The following is a 23438-nucleotide window of genomic DNA, read 5'->3' as shown; positions in this document are numbered from 1 at the left end:
TGTAATTACACATATATATTTGTCAAATGTTGGCTTTCTCTAGTGAGAGGTTCGGGAATGAGGGAAGCAAACATCTTGGAATTCAAATGAAAACAAAAAATTAAAATTGAAAGGGGAGGAGGAAGAAAAACCACTGTGGGAAGTTGGGGTGTGAATCCCATTTCTCATGCTTACTAGCTGTATAATGACTGTCAAATACTGTTACCTCTTCAGAGTCTCAGTTACCACAAATGGTAAAAACAACCAGAACATGGCTGCTATGCTGATTAAATGAGATACAAAGCAAATCTCACTTCCCCATCCTCACAGTTTCCTGTATTTGACTCCTGTGGTATTCATCTCCTCTCTACTTAAGCCCACCATCAGAGTAATCACACTTTCGCCTTCAGCATCACTCAAAAGGTTCCCATTTCCAAAGCTATGAACTTTTAAATTCCCCAACCACAAATTCCTATCCTATCAGTTCCTCAGCTCCCTTACTCTTTTTATACCTGTGCTGCTGATTCAAGGTCTTTGGCTGTTCTCACTTGTTTTGATCTCATCCTTTCTTTCCATACTGAAATTTATGAATTCCTTTTGGATTCCCTATTCCCTCAATCATTCCTGTCCTGCTAAACCTGAACTTAAAGGAATACCTACCCATCCAGGCTACAAAGCCTCTCCTCCCCTTCCTCATGAAGCTTTGTTTCCTTATCACCTACTCCTTCAATAGTTTGCTTATATCTGGTCCCACTATTACTACTCTGAGAGCCCTTTGGAAACATTTATAATTAAATCTATTGAACATTTTTTTGACCTTGACCTCTCAGTCGAATTTAACTTTCCTCCTCCTTAGTACCTTTTCTTCCTGTACCGTGATCATACTGTATTTAGTCAAGAAGTACTTGATGCATAAGTACTATGTATCACACAGTGAGAGATCTTAGGGAAACAAATACAAAAACAAAAGACTTGGTCAACAAAACAACATTTTTGTTTTAAGTTGGATAAACTCTGTCCAAAATTCAGATTTTTGTTCTAAGTCCAATTTAATAGGCATTAAAGCGTCTATTAACATATAGATTGAATTGTTATGTGTATCAGTGGCAGGAGTATACACAACGATGAAATCACAAATACATGAAATATTGAAATATTACACTGAATTAAATTAATATTGATAATATATATTTTTGTATATCAACTCTTTAAAAAATTATGAACATGGATCTCTTGGAATTTAGGAGTTCAGCTAATTCTTGGACAGGAGATATACAGTCCACACACTAATCCCATATTCAAAGCCTTTTCAGCTTTTAGGTTCTGTCAGAGTTTAGATTCCAACAACAAGAAATTCAGGTCATCTTTGTTTAGTATCAATGGAAGAGTTTAGGGCAGAGTTTTACATAATAACATACAGATTAATTATAACATGGTATTTAGTCTCTGTTATTTTCTACAAATGCTTTCTCAACTTACTTTTACACTAGAGAACAACATGAGTCTAAGAAGGGCACTGGGGCCTACAAATAGTTATTACAGTCGACTGATCATTATATTATACACCCTGATTTTTTAAAAAGGTTGATTTTTATATACAAATATTCCCAGTGACACCTGCAATAACTGTCAATATCATTAGTTTCTGATTATTGAGAAACATTTATGCAAATATGTAAATAATTAGCAAAAATTTTAAGAAAGATTGCTTGATATTTTAAATTTTATCCTCAGAAAAAAATTCAAATTTATATTGATTTATTTGTATGCATAAAAAAGATAGGAAAATGACAGAAAAATGTCAGTGCCTACAGACATCATTAATTTGCACTAATAGAAGGAGTTCCATAAATCTCTACCAAGGAGCACAACGTTCAAAGTATTCAAAAAGAGGATGTTAACTAGAAAAGGCACAGTTTACTTTTCTGGATTCTTTCATTTCCTGCACCCTGCTTCTAGCTCTTTACAAATCAAAGCAAACTCCCTGGCTTACTGTGAGGATCAGATGAAATAATATTTATAAAGCACTCAGTACAGTACTTAGCACATAGCAGGCACTACAGAAATACTAGTTCTTATTAATTCAATAATCATTCTAATTTTGTCAGTGAATAGACTACATTCATAGTCATAAGGCATGATTTCACTGACCAAAGCAGAAATATAGCTTTCGAGGGTTGTTAGCAAGTTTTGAAGGAAAGAATTAAACTAATTAATAAATAAATGATAAATCTGTTGTTTATATTTATATGAAAAATAAGACTTTCTTCTGTTCAACATGTCATTTTTTTACAATTAAATCAAGGAATGTCACTATGGTGCTCTATACTAGTAGTATTAAACTCAAATAGAAATAGGAGTCACTCAACAATCCACATACTAACTTATTAAAAAAAAATCATGTTAACATTAACTATGTTATATTGTATTTTTATTTATTAAATATTTCCCAATTACATTTTAATCTTGCTCCTGTCCTGATGGTGAATGTTGTAGGCCACTATCTGACATTTATTAAGGCAGTGATTATGTACAGAAGTGATTGAAAGCTACCAAAAAAATTGATTTATGATCCACACTTGAGTCTTATTATCAAAATTAAAATCATTTTTAACTAGATTTCATTGGCACAGGGAGATCTTAATAAAGAAATTTTTTCTTTCTACAATATAGATCAATACCTGCTCCAAAACTTATAATTAGAGAGCTACTTTTCGAGGGAAAACAAATAGATTGTCCAGAGTCACAGAACCAGCATGTGTCAGAGATGGTTCCCAACCTCAGTTTTTCCTGATGTAGGATTCAGCCCTCTATTGACTACACCAGTGGTGTCAAACTGGCATAAAAACTGAGGCCACAAACTGTAACTAAGGATCCCTACAAGTCCCATACTGACACAGAAAATGACATATCTTCATATATTTCATTTTTTACTAATACATCAACCCATTAAAATCAGATTGGATTATATTTTAATCTGAATCAGAAATGTGGAACACATGAAGCCACCAAAATGCATCTGACATTTCTGCACTACACCATGGCTATTCAATAGATAGAAAAAGAAAAATACAAAGAGCATGTATCTACTAGAATTTGTTTCAGCTGCTGCCAAAAAAAAAAAAAAAAAAAGCAAAAGAGAAAACAAGAGATTTATTTATATTCATACTTACCTGTAATTGATTTTAAAGTAAGATTTTCTTCAACAAGAGAACTATCTTGGGTCCTACATCCAAACTTCTGCTTGTTCAGCTCTACAAACTCTGTAGAAAACATGGCATCTACCTGATTAATTTCAGTTGGTTGTGTTATCTGAACATTTATATGTTCAGAAGAAAATGGCAAACCTTCAGCATTCCTCACTGGTTTTGCCAAGTCATTTCCAGATGACACTTTCAAAGTGAGAGCTGAAATACCCAAACTGACAGATTTTATTTCCTTAGAACTAGCAACACTATACAAGACATGGTCATCATCCTCAGGAATTGGATTATACCATATTTCACCTTCATCGTCTGCATCATTTTCCTCACTAAATTCTAAACTATAATTTTTTGAATTGAATGAAGAGTTTGTAAAATTTGCAGTTTTTGGTTTTTGATGGTGAACTAATGAAGGAGATTTGAATATGTGGGTGATCTCTGGTGTCTTCTTGAATTCTTCTTCCAGATCAGGAGACCTTAGAGTGCTCTGATGCAGCCAGTTACGTTTCTTAGAGACTGTGATGCTGTTGTGTGGTCTCTGTTCATTCAGGCCATTGTCCTTTAAACCTTTGAGTTCTCCTTTCTTCATTGAAGAGATGTAAACATTTTCAATTAAATCTAATAGAAAGAAAAGAGAGTAGCAAACTATAATTTCAGAATTGCCAACAAAAATAAACTTTTCTCAGATCTCTTCCTTAGGTTTCTATAAAAGATACTTGTTTAAGAATATAAAGTGTTTTCTGAAGGGGTCCAAAACCATACTTGAGCCAAGATAAGTTTAGCTGTTTTCTTATGAATTTCACAATTAAAAACTTTAGAAATTTAATATGAAAAAAACTTAACATAAATATCTTAGGAGCTCTAACCTCTAGAAGGTGATGGACTCAAGAGTTCAAATTGGGACACATTTTTTTGGATATGGCCAATATGAAAAGTTGTTTTGGTTATGTATGTGTTAACAGAATTCTTGCTGTGCTAATAGGAAAGGAAAGAAAGGGAAATATTAAGGGAAAGATGGCTGGTTTACATATATTACACATTTTTAATTAAAAATATTTTTTAAATGAGTTCAGTTCTGGACATGCTGAGTTTAGACACATCAGATTTTTTGATGTGTTGATTAATTCTGCTAGACTATTTTTTCACTTTTTTTTAAATCTTTCCTTATCTGAGATGACTGGGGGAAAGAGGGGAGAGAAAGAGAGAGAAAGATACAATAGAAAATGTAAGTGATGCAAAAACAGAAGAAATGAATAAAAACTTATTTTAAAAAAGTTTTTTCTTCTATAATAAAGCAAGTTTCCTTCTACTAAGAAAATTCCTAAGCAAAATATAAAGCAATCTCTTGGTTTTCTTTATTCCTAATCATATATACCTACACATATTAGAAAAAAAAAAAAATCACCAAAAAATTCAAAATTAATTCTCACTTTTTACAAAAAAGGAGACTTTCATATGAAAAGATGCTCTAAATCACTATTGAGTAGAGAAATGCAAATTAAGACAACTCTGAGGTACTACTTCACATTTTTCTGATTGGCTAAGATAAGAAAAAAACAAGAATAAATGCTGGAGGAGATGTGGGAAAACTGGGAAGAAAAGAAGGAAGGAAAGAGGAAGGGAGGGAGGGGGAAAAGAGAGACGGAAAGAAGAAAGGAAAGAAAAGAGGGAAGGAAGAAGGAAAGGAATGAGGAAGAAAGGGAAGGGAAGGAAGGCAGGGAAAGTTTCTTCCTACCTAACATCATTCAGTCCATGAATATAATAAAATATTAGGTAAATAGAGAAAAAGATTAATTAGTTCTAGGGTAAGTTACTACCAATGAAGCTTAAAATACTAGGTCTGTTAGATAATCATTCAATGAATATCTCAATTGCTCAAACATTATAGTAAATTAGAGTGCATGTATTTGATGTTACTATGAAATAATGTTGAAGCATTATACAGATTATACCTGTACAAGGATAATCTACTATTAACCTTTCATCTAACTGCTTCTCCACCTTAGACTTCCAAAAAAAGCATACCTTCTCACAGTTTCTACTTAGTATCTTATCTTCCTCTGGCCTTTCACTATTTTGAACAATTATTTTTGCCTTGTTTAATATTTTATTATTGTTTACCGGTGCTCAACTAGCTCAAGGCAAATATCAAACTAAACATAGGAAATGTCTTGTTGCACCATTCTCATCAGTACTCAAGTTTTTTTCTAAAGTCTACTTTTCCTGTTCCTTTTTTTTTTTTTTTTTTTTTTTTTTTAACCTCTGAAACACTATGACTATAAACCTCTCTGACTATGGCTCCAAAGTCTATTCATCCAGTCTTATTCAGTCCTTATCCAGGATAAGCTCCAGTCCGTCATTACCATCTCCCTAAACATATCCCAAAGGCAACTCTAACTCAGTGAATCCAAAACAAAATTATCTTTCCACTTAAAAGCCCCTTCTTTTCCCAATTTCTCTTTTTTCCTGTCAAAATCACTTCTATTCTTCCAATCGCCTTGCTTTGCAACTTTGGAGAGATCCTCGTGAGTTCTTTTGGATGTAGATGATTCCCAAGTTGTATTTCCAGTCTTAAGTCTCTCTCCTGAGCTTCATTACCCTATCTCTAACTGCACAGTAGACATAGAAAATTGGACATGCAAAGGCCTCTCAAACTGAACATGTTTAAAACTGAACTTCATTATCTTTTCCTCAAAAGTCTTCTCTCTCACACAATCAATTATGAAATCTTGTTTCTAATTCTGATATCTCACTATCTCTTCCTCTCTTTGCTCAGTCACCAGCCTAACTAATTCAAGCCCTTATGACCTACTGATTACTGCAATCAGCCTCCTAACTGGATTCCCTGCCTCCAATCCCACTACTTTCTACACCTGTCTCCACACAGCTGCCAAAGGGATAGTTCTCAATCAGATGTCCATGACCATCATCTGTTGAAAAATCTTTAGCAGCTCCTGATTGTACTTGGAAACAAGTACAACTCTGGCACTTTAAGATGTTCACAGTCACCAGACTATGAATCTTTCCAGGATAGTCATATTATTTCCCCTCACACCATTATCTGCCAAACTGATCCACCTGCCCATGTCATCACTGTCCTCTGTCCCTCCAGCACAGACTATCCTCACCCCCACCCCCCATTTTCCTTTCTCACCTTCACCTGTTAAGAATGCCAAACTTCTTCAAGGCCCAGTTCAAGTGTCACTCCCTTCAGTAGACTTTTCCTACTTCCTCCAATGAATAGTATAGCTCTCCTCCAGTTAATTTATAAGCATTTTGTATATATTCTGTACTTATAAGTATGTTATTTTTCCTTCGGTAGAACATAGGCTCTTTGAAGCCAGGAAGTGTGATCTTTGTGTTTCTATCCCTATCCCACTCCACCCCCAAACTTAGCACAAGAACCAACATATAGTAGATAATTAAGTTTTGTTAATTTGAATGAATTTCAACTCTCTATACTATTCTGTTCCTCAGACCTGGAATATACTCTCTCCTCACCTCTAGGTTCCTTCAAGACCCAGCTTTTGATTTTCCTATAATTTTCTGATGCCCTTGGTGCTTGCTTCTCAAATTATCATGAATATATTTATGTTTCTATTTTGTTAATCTCTTGGAGAGTACAAACTGCTTTAAAGGGAGAGACTGTTTTTCCTTTGTATCATCCCTTACAAACCACAATGCCTTTAAACACTGAGGTTTCTACAATTGTTTGAACTCAATCAGACTAGAAAACCAGGATGATTTTTTTATTACTTATAATTTTTCCCTATTATGTACAACTTTCTATTACTTTTATATATATAATAAAGTTATTATGTAAGTTTTTTCTTTTATTTTCTTCCCTTCCTATTCACCACAGTTTATATATACTTAGGCATTATAATTCACAAAAGCAATCATTTAGTTAAGATATATGTGTGTGTGTGTGTGTGTGTGTGTGTGTGTGTGTGTATATATATAAAATCAAACATACCTAGTTACATTTTAATTAATTTTTAAAAAACAAAATGCAAAATAAATCTAAGCTCCTTACTTTTGAATTTAAGTCTGAATAATGGGTACCAATTAAAATTTACAGATGCAGGATAGCTGGCAAATGGATTCATAATTCCTAAGTAATCTTAAGGCCTGATTCAACATGATATTTATAACTATGTATAATAACTAAGTTTCTGAAATAATCTTCTCAATTAGGAACAAATTAGCCCTTGCATAATTATTAAATACATAACTACATAAAATGACTAATAGCATATTACTATTACTACTACTACAAATTCATAAAATTTTTTTAAAAATCACCAATTTGATTAATCTCAAAAGCCTTCAAAAATCCTTCTCTAATGTCTCATTATGATATGAGGATGACTGGATTGTCAAATGCTGTTACAGTAGGATACATAAGTTCTAACAGGTTCTACCATATTAGAAATGCTGCCAAGTATGGTCCTGATAAAAGCCAATGTCTCTCATCCAAGGACCAGCCAACGTTAAAGCAAAGAGAGGCTAACACCAACCCATTGGCCAATAGATAATTAGTTCTTTTTCAAAGAAAAATATAAAATGACCCCTCAGTTCAACGGCCCATTAATTCTTGAAGTGATCGTAGAACAGAAACTTCTTGCCTGTAGCAAATATTTGATTCTCTTTGTTAAATGGAAAGAAATGGACACTGATTATGGAGGCCTGGAATGATAGTGAATGAAGCCAGTTCATTCCAAGAGCATTTTCAGATGGAAATTGAAAAACAAATAGATTTATCACATTTCTATAAAAAACTAATAACTAATCTTCAATAACAGCTGAACAAATGAACATTTGTTCTTCTGCACAGGCTGTACCCTATATCTAGAATGCATTTCCCTCTTCATCTCCACCTCTGAAAATGCCTTTCTTCCTGTAAAGACCCTAACAGGACATATTCTACATGAGATCTTTACTAGTGTGCTCCTCCCTGCAAATGCCTCTTCACTCCCCACTAAAACTATCTTGTATTTACTTCAAATAAATTTCATACTTATTTGTGATGCTTTGTTATTACACTTAGTAGAATGCAAGCTCCTTGATGGTAAAGATTGAGTCCTTTTTAGCTTTCTCTTATTCCCAGCTCTTAGCACAGTGTCTGGTGTATCTTAGGTAACTAATACATACCTGCAAATGGTTTTAGATTCTAACTCGGCTTCCAATGTGATATAGATGAGAAAGCAATTAAAACAGATAAGGAAATCAATCTTTAAGACTGGGTAATTCATCCATCTAAAATAGTACCCAGAATGAACAAGGGATAATGAAAATAGTACATTAGAACAATTTCTGATTCAAAAGGCAGTCGTACTACACAATAAAGAAGTGATAAAATCAGTCATGTAGATTCTAAGGAGACTTCACTCACCAGTTGTAGAAAAAATATCTTAGTCAATTAAGAATATAGAAAGCAATGCTGATAAATTACTTTCTTGTATTAAGAAGAAAATGGATGCTATTACCCTTCAAATCAGCCAAGTCTATCTCAGATCAAAGATGATTTCTTGTCAGACATTTTGTAGACAAGGAGGACTTGGGTACAGGAGCAGCCCATTTCTTGCCTAATGTTACAGTTACAGACACATACAGGGAATAGAGAAGGCTAAAAAAGCTTTGCGACAGATATAATCAGCCTTTTTGATACACAATTTCAGGATTGTGACCATTTATCAATAGAGATGTGGATGCTGATTGTCAGTCTGGACCATGTATAAGCTCTACATTCTACAGATATTATTATCAATAAATCAAGAAGCATTTATTAAGAACTGAAGACACAAAAATAGAAGCAAAACAGACACTATTCTTAAAAACTATTTACGTTGTAACAGGGAAAGCAAAAATGTATATAAATAAGTATATAGAGACTATCTACAAAATAAAATATTGTGTTGGGATAGAGTACAAACAGCTGGAGGGAACAGAAAAGGCTTCTTATAGAAAGGAATACTCGTGCCGAGTCCTAAAAGGAACCAAGGTTTCCAAGACGGAAATGAGGGAGTACATTTCCGCCCTAAAGGGACAACTAGTACAAAGGAACATAGGCAAGGAGAGAGAGACTCCAAGGTCCCCATCTCAAGCAGAACAGTATGGATATAGTGTGCATTGAGAGCAGAGTTAATGTATAAGAAAACTATAAATATAGTAAGAGAACAAGTTGTGAAGAACTTTAAATAGCAAACAGTTTATATTTAATCCTTGAGGTAACAGAGAGCCATTGGAATTTACTGAGTAAGGCAGTGATACAGTGGCAGCTGTGTCCCCTCTTCCTAATTTCCCTATTACTATCTAGGATGCCATTATCTTCCCAGTCATCCAGACTAGCAATACAGTATCTTTCTTGTCAACCACTCTTATCCCCTCATATCCAAAAAGCTGTTAAATCCTGTCAGTTCTACTTTACTATTATCTTTTATAAGTGTATATTTCTCTCCTGATACTGTGACATCCTCCCCTCTCCCCTCAAGGCTCTGGACTGCTGACATAGCCTACTGGATGGTCTCCCTGCTTCATGGTTCTCCCCACTTCAATCCATCCTTTCTCAGCTGTCTGATTTTCCAAAACTGCAGGTTTCATATCCTAAACATCTCCAATTCAAAACATTCCAGGGGTTCCCTATTACCTTTAAGATCCAATATTAAATCATTTAACTTTTAAAGACCTTCACATCCTAGTCCTTCTTATTTCAGTTTTCTTATACTCTACTCTTCTTCATATAAGAATGTGTAAGACTTGGGCATGTTTGTGGGCAGAAAAGAAAGGCATCAGTAGATTGGGTGACACAGAAGTTCTGTAGGGTAGAATTGACAAACAATATACTAGAGAATATGCTGGAAGCAATATGTTAGAGAAAACAGGAAGGGATGAGACAAAAAGGTACAAATACAATTAGGGAACAGTTTAACAAATTATGGCATATGAATATAACGTATATTATTCCCATAAGGAAAGATGAAAGGAATGGATTCAGAGAAAACCTGGGAGGACTTGTATGAATTGATATAGGAAGTAACCAGAACCAGAGGAATAAATCATAATGTAAGACCACCACCATGAAAAATATATAACTTTGAAAAACTTCAATCGATTCAATAGCTAACCACATTTCTGCAGAAGTGAACTCTGATATTTATCCTCCTGATAGAAAAGCAATAAATAGCCCAAATGTTTAACAGTACATACAGTTTTCAAATACTAATACGATCATCTGTCATATCTGTTAGAAAAGTCACTTTTTTCTTTTTCTTACCTTTTCAATGGAAAAAGTGGGACTAATGGAGGGGAAACTAGTGATGAGGTTGCCCAAAAAAGAAAAGATCACTGAAACAACTTTTTCAAAATGCACAGAATTGAACAGAAGGAAGTTCAGAAGGAAACAATCACTAGAACAGTTATGAAAGCTACAGGTAAATTGATCAATACTTAGAAAAGCAAACTGTACTTTGAGAATTGCAATTTTATGGATATTTCTTCTTCTGTTCTACTTTACATGTGATTAAGTAATTTGCCTCGGCTTGCTGAATTGTTTTCAGGGTTACTCATCTACTTTTGGTGTCCACCTCTCAAATCTTATCTGGGACTCCAAGAAATTGTAACAAGTGCAGCAGCCCCACCCAAGTAAAACCATCTCAGCAGATGAGTTAAACCAAGTCCAGGGTAACTGACAGGTCTCCTATACATCGGTAAGTTTAGGGGAATATCTACCTTAAATATGTGAAGACACTCCACCCCCCAATATGGAATGAATAGCTGAGAACAATTTGTTCCAGTAGCCATGAAGTAGCTGAAGCAAACACTATAGAGTGCTTAAAGGTTAGTTAGACATCAAAGACACTAAGGTCATCCACTCAATCAGACATCAAAGACACTAAGGTCATTCAATGCATCCCAAGACATTGATGGTTATTTTGACTTTTGTCTTGCCTCTGGACTTCAAGGGCTCTGGAAGAAAGAGTGAAACTGATGATTTTATGCAACTCTGCCTCACTTAAATCCAGTTCTCAAGGCATTACCCTTGATCCCTTCAAAAATTAAAGACAAATATCATGTGGAAATTCTTACAATATTTTATATTTGTTAAGTTTAGAATTTTAAATTTTTAAATTTTACTTAAAAAGGTACTAGTGGAGAAACTAGCCTTCAAGTGAAGAGCTATGGCTTCAGAGATCAAAAAAAGAAAGAATGATGGATGTCGTCCAAGGATTGTGAGATGAAGAAGAGGGAATGAAAGTTGAATAGTTTTGATGTTCTTGGTAAAGGAAGTGGTGAGACCCTCAGGTGAAAACCCAGGAAGGGGGGCTGCTTTGGTTGATTTGAGGAAAGAAAATGCTTGTAACATATATTGTGAATGGAATAGAGAATCAATCTACAAGTAGTCAAAATGTTATCTTGCTATGGTTAAAGGCCAACTGATATAAGATAATATAAATCTGTACCAAATAGCTCAATTTCTTCACTTCTTTCAGCCCCATTGAGTAGCATATACGGAGGAACAGAGAAGAATGATAGGTATAATACAAAGTTGAGGTTTAGCAAGATGTGGACAAATGACAGGACAAGGGACAAGGAATTCAAAAGCAGAGAAAGAAAAAGAGCAATGGTGATATCCTGGGAAAGTACTGAAGGATTAAAGATCACATCAGGATAAAGAATAGATTTACATAGCATAAAGAAAGATAGAATGACACAAAATTATAATTGGATAAAAGAACTGATTCAGTATTCCTGATCATGGAAACAGAGTATTTATAGATGATAGATAGCAAGACTGGTGGTATGGCCATACCATGAATAGTGAAGATGGAGAGATTCATAGTAATTGTACAGACTCAGGCACTGTGGAGTTAAGAGAATATAAATATGTATGCTGACATTCACATCCAGTAAAAGCCCAGGAGTTGGGGTATAAAGAGAGACTGTCAACCAGGCGCTGAACTCAGTGAAAGAGGAAAGATATGTCCTAAGGATCAGTTGTAAGCTCTAATAAATATTGGAAGTGCAGATCTTAAAAGAAAAGAGGTTGCTGAATGATAGTCGAGAGGAAGAAACTAGAAGGGCCAATAAGGAGCAAAGAATAATTTGACTTTACCACTAGAACTAATGAATCAAAGCATATCACAGAAGCAACAAATACTGGAAAAGATAGCCAATGTTTTCCAGGAGAAACCAGGTCTCAGTGAATGCTAGAAGATAAGGAGACGTCATTTAACATTTATAAGAGTTTGCTAATGACAGAGTGTTACACAGAATTCTCTTTACGATCTGTATGAAAATCTTTGTTAGTATTTAAATTCAAAATTAATTTTAAAACTAGAAACTGTAGATAATATTTCTATTGAGAGAAAATATGTAACAAGCAAACATTTATTAAGTGGTTACTATGTGTTGGACATTGTGTTAAATTTTAGAGTTGCAAAGAAAGGCAAAAACAACCTGTCCTCAAAAAGTTCAAATTCTAGTAGGAAAGACAACATGCAAATAACTATGTTCATAAAAGATATATACAATGTAAAGAAACTATCTCAGCAGAAAGGCATTAACAATGGGAAGAACTAGGAAAAGTCACTTGCAATACAGATATAGAAGAAAGCTAGAAAATCTAGAAGCTAGGAGCTTGTGAGAAGAGATTTTCAGCTGTGGGGGAAAGCTAAGAAAAAGGTTTGGAGTTAGGAGATGGAGAGTTCAATGTGTGAACAATAAATCAGTTTTATGGGATTTTAGAATAAGGGGAGGGGAGAAAAATGCATTAATCAGTTAACAAGAATTTAAGAACTATGTATAAGACTCTTATACTATGTGCTGGGATCACAAATACAAGCAAAAACTCCCTGACTTCAAGGAACTTAAATTTTAAAAGGAAAAAGAATACATAAAAGAAAACTAAAAACAAGGAGACAGAAGAGAAGATATACAGCATAGAGGAATGATGAAAAAATCTAGAATAGGGCAGTACGGTCAGACAAGAAGAGATGGTTGGCTTAAATGGAGGTCCTAAAAGGAGTTATCCAAGAGAGGAAAAGGGACCCTAAAGGCACAGAGTAAGCTTGTGAAAGTACAAGGGAGTAAGCTTGTGGATAGGCTTTAAAGTTAAGAAATGGGTTTTATATTCAATCTATTTACTAACAACAATCCACTGGTGATTATTGAGTTGAGGGTTTACACAGACACACCCCACCCTCTTTACAGTGGCAATGAGGTAGATGGTTTGCAGCAAGGAGAGATTTGAGAGGGGAGATCAATTAGAAGGCTATTTTCCTAAGAATTCAGGTGTGAGGTGAGGAGGACTTGCATAAGGGGAGCAGTTGTGTGAATGAAGGGAAAGGAACTTAGATGAGAAATGTTTTGAAGGCAGAAACAAGACCACAACAGATTAGATATGTGCAGTGAAAGTGAGGAATAGGGGAGACAAACATGCAATTCAAGCTGTCCAATAGGTAGGTGATGATTCAAAAATCCATGGTCAGGAAAGATTAAGACTGGATGAATAGATCTGAGAATCATCTCCATAAAGACAAATGAACCTAAGGAAGTTGATGAAAACATCAATCAAGATAATATGGAGGGAAAAGAGATGAGGGACCAGGAAAGAATTTTGTAAGGGCTTATTCATAGTAAATAAATATAAGATGGAAGATCTAGAACAGGAGAAGAATGATCAAAGAGGGAGGAAAAGAATGAAGACTGAGAAGAGGCCATTAGATTTGGCAATTAAGAGATCAAGGAAAGAGCGGTTTTCAGTTGAATGATGAGGTTGGAAGTCAAAATGCTGAAAGTTTAAAAGTGGAAGAAGAGAGAAAATAGAGATATTGATTACTCAAAGAATCTAAGTGTGAAAGAGAGGAAAGATATAGGCAAGTGAGTTAATAAGTGTACAGGTAAATGGCTAATGAGGACTTTTTTAAGAATAAGGAAAGATGGGTATGTGTGTGGGCAGCAAGGATGCAGCCAATGCAGACTGAAGATTAGTAAAAGAGCAGAGAATCTAGAGAAAGCAAGATGCTAGTGAAGATAGGAAAGAATGGGATCAAAGGTAGAGAGAAAAGTCTGCCTTGGGATATGAACAATTTTCAGACAATAAAATTAAGATTATTTCTAGTCATATAAAAAAAAAACCTTCAAATCAAAATTGACTAGAGAAATGCAAAATTAAGACAACTCTTAAGATACCACTCTCATACTTCTCAAATTGGCTAAAATGACAGGAAAAGATAATAAATGCCGTAGGGGGTTTGTGGAAAACTGAAACAATAATACATTGTTGATGGAGTTGTGAATTGATCCAACCATTCTAGAGAACCACTTGGAAACATGCCCAAAAGGCTATCAAACTGTGCATAGCCTTTGATCCAGCAGTGTTTTTACTGGGTCTGAATCCTAAAGAGATCATTAAAAAGGACCCACCTGTGCAAAAATATCTGTAGCAGCCTTTTTTGTAGTGGCAAGAAACGGGAAACTAAGTGGATGCCCATCATTTGGAGAATGGCTGAATAAGTTAGGTAATTAAGGTAATGGAGCATTATTGTTCTATAAAAAATGACAAGCACGGTTATTTCAGAAAAACATGGAAAGACTTAAATGAACTGATGCTAAGTGAACCAAGAGAACATCATATACAGCAACAAGATTATCAACTGTGATGGACTGGGCTATTTTTAACAATAGAGTGTTTCAAGGCAACTCCAATAGACTTATAATGGAAAGAGCTATAATCATTCAAAAGAGAATTATAGAGACTGAATATGGATCAAAGCATAATATTTTCATCTTTTTGTTTTGTGTGTGATCGTTGTTTGCTTTTTCTTTTACCTTTTGATTTTTCTTGCGCAACTCGATAAACATTTAAATATGTTTAGAAGAATTTTACATCTTTAACCTATATTGGATTGCTTGCAGTCTATAAAAGAATGGGGGTGTGGAGAGAGAAAAAGTTGGAACTCAAGTTTTTGCAAAAATTAATGTTGAAAACTATATTTGTATGAATTTGGTAAAATATAAAGCTTTTAAAAAATAAAAATTTAAAAAAAAAGTTTAAGTCTGCCCTAACAATGAGAAAGGGCACTGCTTTATCTTGGAAGAGGCCAATGGAAATAAGAGTGGAGGAAAATACCTGAGAGATGTGAGATGAAGTTGAAAAGGCAGTTCTCCCGTAGTAGATTCAAGTTTTTCAGTGAAGATAGGGATGTTACTTATAGAAGAATAGATTATTTAAAAATTTGAAGAAAATGGAAAGCGATAATTAACCAATTGTGACTATGGGGGAAAAAACCCATAATTCTACAGGAATACAGAGATTGTAATTTCTGAAGGTAAATCGGGCAATTCTGATTACATAAAATTGAAACCTTTGCCATGAACAAAGTCAACAAAGCCAGATAAGATAAGGAGTTAATTTAAGGGGGAGAAAATTCTGTAGCAAATTATCTCTGATAAAGTTCTGTAATCCAAGGTATGTAGAGAAGTGATACAAATATGTAATAAATAATAAGAGTCATTTCTCAAAGGATCAAGATTCAAAAAATATAAATAGGTAGTTTTCAGAGAGAGAAATAAATGCAAAGTATCAATTAACCAGATAAAAGTATTCCAGATCACTAATAAGAAAAATTCAAATTAAACCACCTGAAGGTTTTACCGCATCAGATTGGTAAAAGGGATAAAAAACCAAATCGATTAATGCTGGTGAGACTGTTGGAAAGTTACATTAGTAACTAATGTGCCACTGGTGGAATTTAAATTAATCCAAACACTCTGGAAAACAATTTGGAATTATGTTATGGAGTCCTTAAATTACTCTTTGACCTGGTATAAACAGTAGCAGACATATAAATGAGGTCAAAGACATCAGGAAAGAATACCCCCCCACCCCCACACAATTTTGAAATTGGGAGATGTGAACACAGACACCTTGATGTCTTCCAGCCCTTTATCTGCTTTCTTTCCCTTCCCATCCCCTTCCCCCACAACCTTCCTCAGCCCTTTCCCTATAGTCACCTGACAAATGTGGGGAGAGAAGCTAATGGAGAAGGAAGGAGTGGGAGTTGTAAGGGAAGGGAGGGGAAAAAAGGAAGCCCAACTGATTGATGCATTCAAAAAAACCTGTTCAATATGTAACACCTGGGGACCTCATACCTCCAGGAAGGAAGAGGAAAAACAACTGTCAGCTCTATTATATAACATTGAGAGAACAAAATACTTGCTACTGGAGACACACAATTAAAACATTCTAGTTACTACAGGCTTACTCTCCGTGGAAACGCATCTAGTCTCAGAACACTGAGAAGACAAGATACTTGTAAGCAAGATCCACATTATTTGATCACATTTCAGTTGACTCAAGCTTGGTCTCTGTATAAATTAATCTTATTTCATAGACCTCTCATCCTGATGAAATTCTGTGAGAAATAAAGATAATCTGAGACACAAAGGAATAAATATGGATGTGAGAAAATATTTATGGCAGCATTTTTTTATATAATAGCAAAGAACTGGAAAGAAAGTGGTTGTTCATCAAGTGGGGAATTGCTGGACAAATTGTGTTATATTAAGGTAGTGGGATCTATGATTCCAAAAGACATAACTATGAATTCAAAGAAATCTGAAAAGACCTGCATGAATTTATGCAGAACAAAGCAAGCACAATCAGGAAAATAATCCAAGTGATGATCACAATAGTGTAAATATAATGACCAGAACATTAAAAGAGTTCAGAACTCTGGCCTTTCTACAAAGTGACAGTGAGAATGAAGCATCCGTTCAAGATACAGCTACTAGCTTAAGTTTGGATATTCTACTGGTGAAAGAATAGAGAACATTAACAGTAATGTTAAAAAAAATAATAATAATTACCCAAAAACATTGATAAAATATTTGTAAAAAGAAGAAAGGAAGTATTGCCTAGTGGACAGAGAATTCAGCTAAGAATCTAGAAGACATCTCAGACTCATACTATCCTCAAGAGTGTGGGCAAACACAAAGTCTCAGTGCCTTAGCTCTCAGAGAACAGACCATCATGTGCACTGGGAAAGTTCTCTCTCTGGAATGTCTCTACTTTCATGAAATCGTAGATGTCAAAATAAAAACAAATAGAATTACTATCATAGATAATATAAGAAAAAGAATATACCTAGTGAGAACAACTTTAATCTAGCTATAATTAAGAAGGTGCGCACTTAAAAAATGACATCATTTCAAAGTGATGAAGAATAGTACCAATATGAACAATTTGCTCTCTTATGAAAGAAAAATTTTAAGAACTAGTTTAAAAAAATAAAAAGGCTCTTCTACCCTTATGTGGCCTTGGGTAAGTAAATTACTTCTCTGCACACGAATATCTTCAATTGATAGCATTATAACCCTAACCCACAGATCTTAATGAGACTTGAGTTTTGCTTAAAATGTTCAATAAGCTCAACTTTTTTCAAAAAAGCAGATTATATTTTTTCTTATAATCTTTCTTATCACAAAATTTCAGAATTGAAAGGCACTATGAAAAGGCATTATTTGAAATTCTACCTAATCCATAAATACTCTTTATAAAATGCTAACCAAATATTCATCCAATTTTCATCTGAATACTTCTAGGAATCCATTTTTTGAAATGGATTCTGAAAATCATCCATTTTTTTTTTTTACCAAACATATTTAATTATTGGTAAACTTTTCCTTATGTTGGGCCAAGATCTGCCTCAATGTAACTTTAACTTGGTCATTTTAGAGTTCTCCCTATTGGAGTCTTTAACTTTAATCCCTCTTTTACAAGATGGCCATATCTGTTTTTCATCTGAAAAAGTATCCCCAAATTTTTTCAACTATTCCTACATAACAAAGTTTCAACTCACCATTCTGATAGATATTTTAGGGCTTGATTTAGTTTATCAATGTCCCTTCTAAAATGAGGCATGCATACACCCAGTGAAAGAACACTAGGAAATGAGTGTGGACCACAACATAGCATTTACACTCTTTCTGTTATTGCTTGTTTGCATTTTTGTTTTTCTTCCCAGGTTATTTTTACCTTCTTTCTAAATTCGATTTTTATTGTGCAGCAAGATAACTGTATAAATATGTATACATATATTGTATCTAGCATATACTTTAACATATTTAACATGTATGGGACTACCCACCATCTAGGAGAGGGGATGGGGAGAAGGAAGGGAAAAGCTGGAACAGAAGTTTTTACAAGGGTCAATGTTGAAAAATTACCCACACATATGTTTTGTCAATAAAACCTATAATAAAAAAAAGAAAATGAAAAAATGAAAAAAATGAAATGAGACATGCAGACCTGAACACAATTCTTCAGAAGCAATATATATGGACAACTAAGAGTACATCAATTAGTGTTGCCTAACACCATTGCAGGCAGCTAGATTGCACAGTGAACAGAACACTCACTGGGCCTGGAATTAGGAAGATTTAAATTCAAATTGAGACACCTTTTAGCTGTGTGACCCTGGACAGGTAATTTTATTTCTGTTTGCTTTAATCTGGTGGAGAAGGAAATAGCAAATCACTCCAGAATATTTGTCAAATAAACAAACCCCAAGGACAAATAAAGTCCACAACATCACCAAAACTGAACCACTAAATAAAACCAACAAGGTCTTGTTATTTCTTGTGATGATATATCTACACGGTTGACTCAACTTAACCTCTCAAAGCCTTTTCATCTTTCCAGTCTATAATTACTCAATTTCTTTTCTTCTCCTCTTTGATTTTGCTAAAGAGCAATATTTTGCATTTATTTCGATTATTTTATTTGGTCTATCATTCCACTCCATCCTGAATTTTTCCCCCCATCCCTATTGTCATCTAACATTTCAGCTACTATTCTCAATTCCATGTCATCTGCAGATTTAGTAAGGATGTTATGTCTTTTATTAAAAAGACAGAATTTGGCTCAAGAAAGAGACCTTAGCATGTTGCCTCAGGATAAGAGGGATTCAATAATTCAAATTTCAGGATTATAGTAATTTAATCAATCTTGAATCTATTTAACTGTTCACATTTCTCCATAATGTCGGTAAGAATATCATGGGAATTTCAGTGGAGTATGGACCTTGGAGTCAGAAGAACCCGAGTTCAAATCCAGTGTCAGACATTTAGGGTTACTGTGTGATGGTGGGAGGGATGAGACAGAGGCAGAATGAATGAGAGAATTTCTAGTAAGTATTAGTTACACTACATTATCTCCTTAAACTTATGTTTAATAATTATAAACATGGAAAATAAAATGAAATGGATATGTAAACTATCATCTAAAGATTAAATGTGTTATATGAATGGGAATTTATCTAGAAAAGCTTTCCCAAATAAAGCAGATTTCTTATGAAACCAACAATTCATTCATGGGAATAACCTTACCTATGGCATAATTAATTTGGATACTGAACTTTAATTTCCTTTCAATCTTGCCAGTCCATTTAACTAATTCTTTTTGGCAGAATTCCAGCTGATCTAGCCTTATCTTTGGTAATGGTAATTTTTGCATGGATATGTGTATACTCTAACAAAAGTATAAAAGTGCACAGAAATGTAACAATAAGTTACAAAACACATCACTAAAGTTTTACATCACTCTCTGTATAATGTCCTATTTAAGAATTATTCAAGGGTTAACTGAGCCAAAATCACAAGAAAAAAAAGGAGGGTATAGCACTGAATTTTCCAAATGACAAAATGCTCATAAACACTTAACAACTGTATGGCACATTTGCTTAATAATCAACTTATTGCAAAACATCTCACTTTTTCACTTTTGACATTAACTTTAAGATTTTATAAAATGTACAGCAAATTAGTTGCATAGAATAATTTCCAAAAACTCTTATTCAACAAAACTATTTAAAATTCATGTTTCTTTTTCTCCTCTATAAGTATACAAAACATACTTTCATATATGCCTCAATATGCCCAGAATTTGTCTAAACTTTTTTCCCACCATAACTATTGATACACACACATCTGTTAATGAGTTTCTAAATTCTGTAGTAATTTTATGATAATTAAGTGGAATTTATCATATTTAACTTAAAGCTTTCATTTAAATTATATTGTCAAATTATGCTGAAGCTTATGCTATAATGCTTTTACATTAAAATTTAAATAACATTTAGAATCTTAAAATTACATTAACAGACATTAATGGCAAAAAATGCTAAAATAAGTAATACAAAAGACCACCATTTGTATTGAATCACATACTCTCAAAGACATGCCAAATAAGCAAATCAAAACTCAAAACATCATCACTAAAATGGAGAAATTTGCAAAAACTGATCTTCTAACCTTTTTAAAGAGGGCTAATCAATTTATGGCCTCAGATATATAGAGCCATAAGCCAACTAATCTACACTACCTTAATTCAGAGATAATAAAAATGAGGCACAGGGGAGTTACATATCTTGTCCTGGGTCACTCACAGCTGGTAAACATCTGAGGAGGAAGATAGATGGACTCAAGTCTTGCTAATCAGTCCTCAGCTCAACATCACATCTTTCCCACAACTTGGGAGACAACCTCTCAGTTTCTAGCTCTGACATCTCATAGCAGCATGAACACCTAAAAAAGTGTTATGCCCCAATACTATTCTACTTCAATAAAAAAGGTAATAATTCAATGTATACAGTTCAGTTTTCAATCCTTTTATTAAAATTCTGCTCTTCCCTACCTTTGCTATTTTTGCCCTCTCTTAGTTAAAATGAAATAAAAATTCCAACTTAGTTTATTACAGTTTAGCAAGACTACTTGAAGATATTGATGATTAAAACAAATGGTAATAGTCAAATGTGATTCTGTGAATTTAAAAAAAGCCAGATACGAAAGCAAAAGTCATTATTTAATTTGAGTAACGGGTGCAAGTGGAATTCTACTAGAGCAGCAACCTCCCCCCCCCCCCAATCACATTAAAATTCTTTGTTGAAGAGATTAAAGTGAGATTAAAATAAAAGCTTATTTATTATGTAAATTCTACACTGGAACAAATTCAAATTCACGAACTCCACAAAAGTCTATGGTTTTGCCTAGAGCTACAAAGACTGAGGAAAGCACCACCCAGTTCTTAAAAGCAGAAATGTTGTAACAGTTACTCACAGCTGGCTATGTTGAGAACATTCACAATGGCTCTTTAGAGAAAAAACTTCAAGTCTCTAAAAAGTGTGTTAAAAAGTTTAAAAACAAAAAAACCTCAAAACACTAAAATGATTAAATCTGCTACAAAGTTACCTTAAAAGCACTTCTGCTGTCACTTAAGTGACAACCTACGCACTTTTGTTACAATGAGTCAATATACATAAACATTCTCCATCAAAAAGCCAACATCGGTCAAAGACTATTACAAAGTGTTTTCTCTGCCAATTACTGACGGGGAAAGTGTTAGAGCTTCCCAGTCCCCTACCTGTCAGCATAATTCTTTGGTCCGCAGGGACGCCGCGGGCTTTGCTCTCTTGCATTTTCAGCGTTCCAAGGCACTGCGGGGCTGCCCGAGGGTCAAGGGCTTTGGGGGACGGAGACCCGCTCCCGCGCGCCTTCATTCCCAGAGACAGCAAGCGTCCTTTGTACATCCACTTTTGCAGCTTCTTCACAGTGACCACGGGTGGCTTAAAGAAGGGACCCTCGGGGCCGTCCCCTTTGCTTCGGGATATCCCCAGGGGCGCGGCCGGACCGCTCCCGGGGCTCACCGCGCCGCCCGCCCTCGCCCCGCTCCCCTTGGCCGAAGGCAGCAAACCCAGGCAGCCGGCCGGCCCCGCGCGGGAGGAGCAGCCCGGCCCCGCGCGCTCCATCGCCCCTCCACGTGGCTCAGGAGCGCCTCGCTCTCGGCCGGCTCCGCTGGACGGCGCAGGGGGCGGCCGCGCGCCGTACCGGACCGCGCTGTCGCTGCACCACCTCTGCAGCGGCGGCCGGGCACGGACCCGGAGAACGTCCAGGCTGCGCGTCCGGGGAGGGGGAAGCCGCGGGGCGGGGAGGGAGGGGGAGAAGGGGGAGCAGGGGGGCAGGGGGAGAGGGCGAGGGGAGGGAAGGGCGGAGGAGGAGCCGCAGTCGGCGGCCGAGGTCCTTCTAGCCCCGGCCACGGCGCCTGGGGCGGGGACACCTGCTGCAGGTCGGCTGGCCTGGATGGTAAATTGGGGCCTCCTGGAGCTGCAGCGCAGGGCCCCGCCAGGCGGCCGCCTCCCGCCCCTGGGGAGGAGCCGCCGGCGGCGGCGGCGGCGGCGGCGGGGGCGGCCGAGCCCTCGCCCCAGCCCTCGCCCTCGGGGCCGGGCAAGTTCTCATAGTAGTCCCCGTCCTCCTGCTCCAGCTCCGGGCCCTGCGCCTCCCGCAGCCCGCCGCCGCCCGGACTGGACCGCCGGGACAGCGGGGGCCCGAGGCTGCTGCCGCGGCCGCGGCCGCGGGGCGAGCGCGCGCAGGGGGCGGCCGGGCCCGCGTCCTCGCCCTCGGGTCCGCCGGGGGCGAGCGGCGCGGGGGGAGCGCGGGGCTCCTCGGGCCGCGCGCGCTCCCGCTCCGGACGCGCGGCCCCGCGCGGGGCGCGCTTGCCCCGCAGCCGGGACCAGGTTCTCCTCAGAGGCTCCGCCATGGCCCGCGCGCCTGCCTCGGCGCCCCCGGCCCTGGCTCCGGCGGGCGGCGGCGGCGGCAGCGGCGGCGGCAGCGGCGGCGGCAGCGCCCCATGGCCGGCGGTGGCTCTCGAACCCGCCTCCCGCCTCCCCGGCTCCTCACATACTTGGCATAACTTAGACGGGGGAAGGGGGCGGGGATGGAGAGGCGCCAGCGCGCATGCTCCGCCGGCCGGGGGCTCGGCCAGGGGCGCGCGGGGGCCACGCGCCGGGGGCCGCGGCGGGGAGGAGGGGGAGAGCCCCCGCCTCTCCCCGGGCTCTCGCGCCTTTCTGGCGCGTGCGGAGGGGGCGAGGGCGGGCTCCCCCCTCGGGCTGTCGGGGGTCCCCCCAGCTGGACCCCCGTGCCCTCCCTGCAAGTCCCGGCATGTGCTCGCGCCGCGGCTGTTTTGACGGGTACGAGAAGGAGCGCGTGTGCGCCCCCGGACCTGCGGGCTCCCGCCCGGGGTCGGAGGAACCGGTGTCAGCCCTTCGACACTCAAGAAGCGCCCACTGTGTGCCACGCGCCCTGGGCGTACCGAGAACCTTTCATTCCTGCTGGAAAAGTCTCCTTCCCCGGCCCTGTGCGCTCGCACTGATTTAGGTCTGCAAAGGTCCCAAGAGGTCCTCCAGCCTTTCCAGTTTA

The 23438-nt window shown here is 37.4% G+C and overlaps 1 protein-coding gene across 1 annotated transcript in view; it reads right to left on the bottom strand.

Annotated features, from left to right (window-relative positions):
- The window catches only part of SYDE2 (synapse defective Rho GTPase homolog 2), an 85335-nt gene extending 62541 nt beyond the window's left edge, over window positions 1-22794 (bottom strand). Inside the window, 3 exon segments of the mRNA XM_023501718.2 lie at window positions 3153-3800; window positions 21607-22173; window positions 22176-22794. Of these exon segments, the coding sequence (XP_023357486.2) occupies window positions 3153-3800; window positions 21607-22173; window positions 22176-22779 (1819 nt within the window). The 5' untranslated portion in view covers window positions 22780-22794.
- Between the last annotated feature and the right edge of the window lie 644 nt (window positions 22795-23438).

Source organism: Sarcophilus harrisii, chromosome 4, assembly GCF_902635505.1.
Source record: "Sarcophilus harrisii chromosome 4, mSarHar1.11, whole genome shotgun sequence".
In the NCBI taxonomy this organism is placed as follows: Eukaryota; Metazoa; Chordata; class Mammalia; order Dasyuromorphia; family Dasyuridae; genus Sarcophilus; species Sarcophilus harrisii.
Note: the sequence above shows the minus strand (reverse complement) of the source record. Positions and strands in the feature narration are given on the sequence as shown.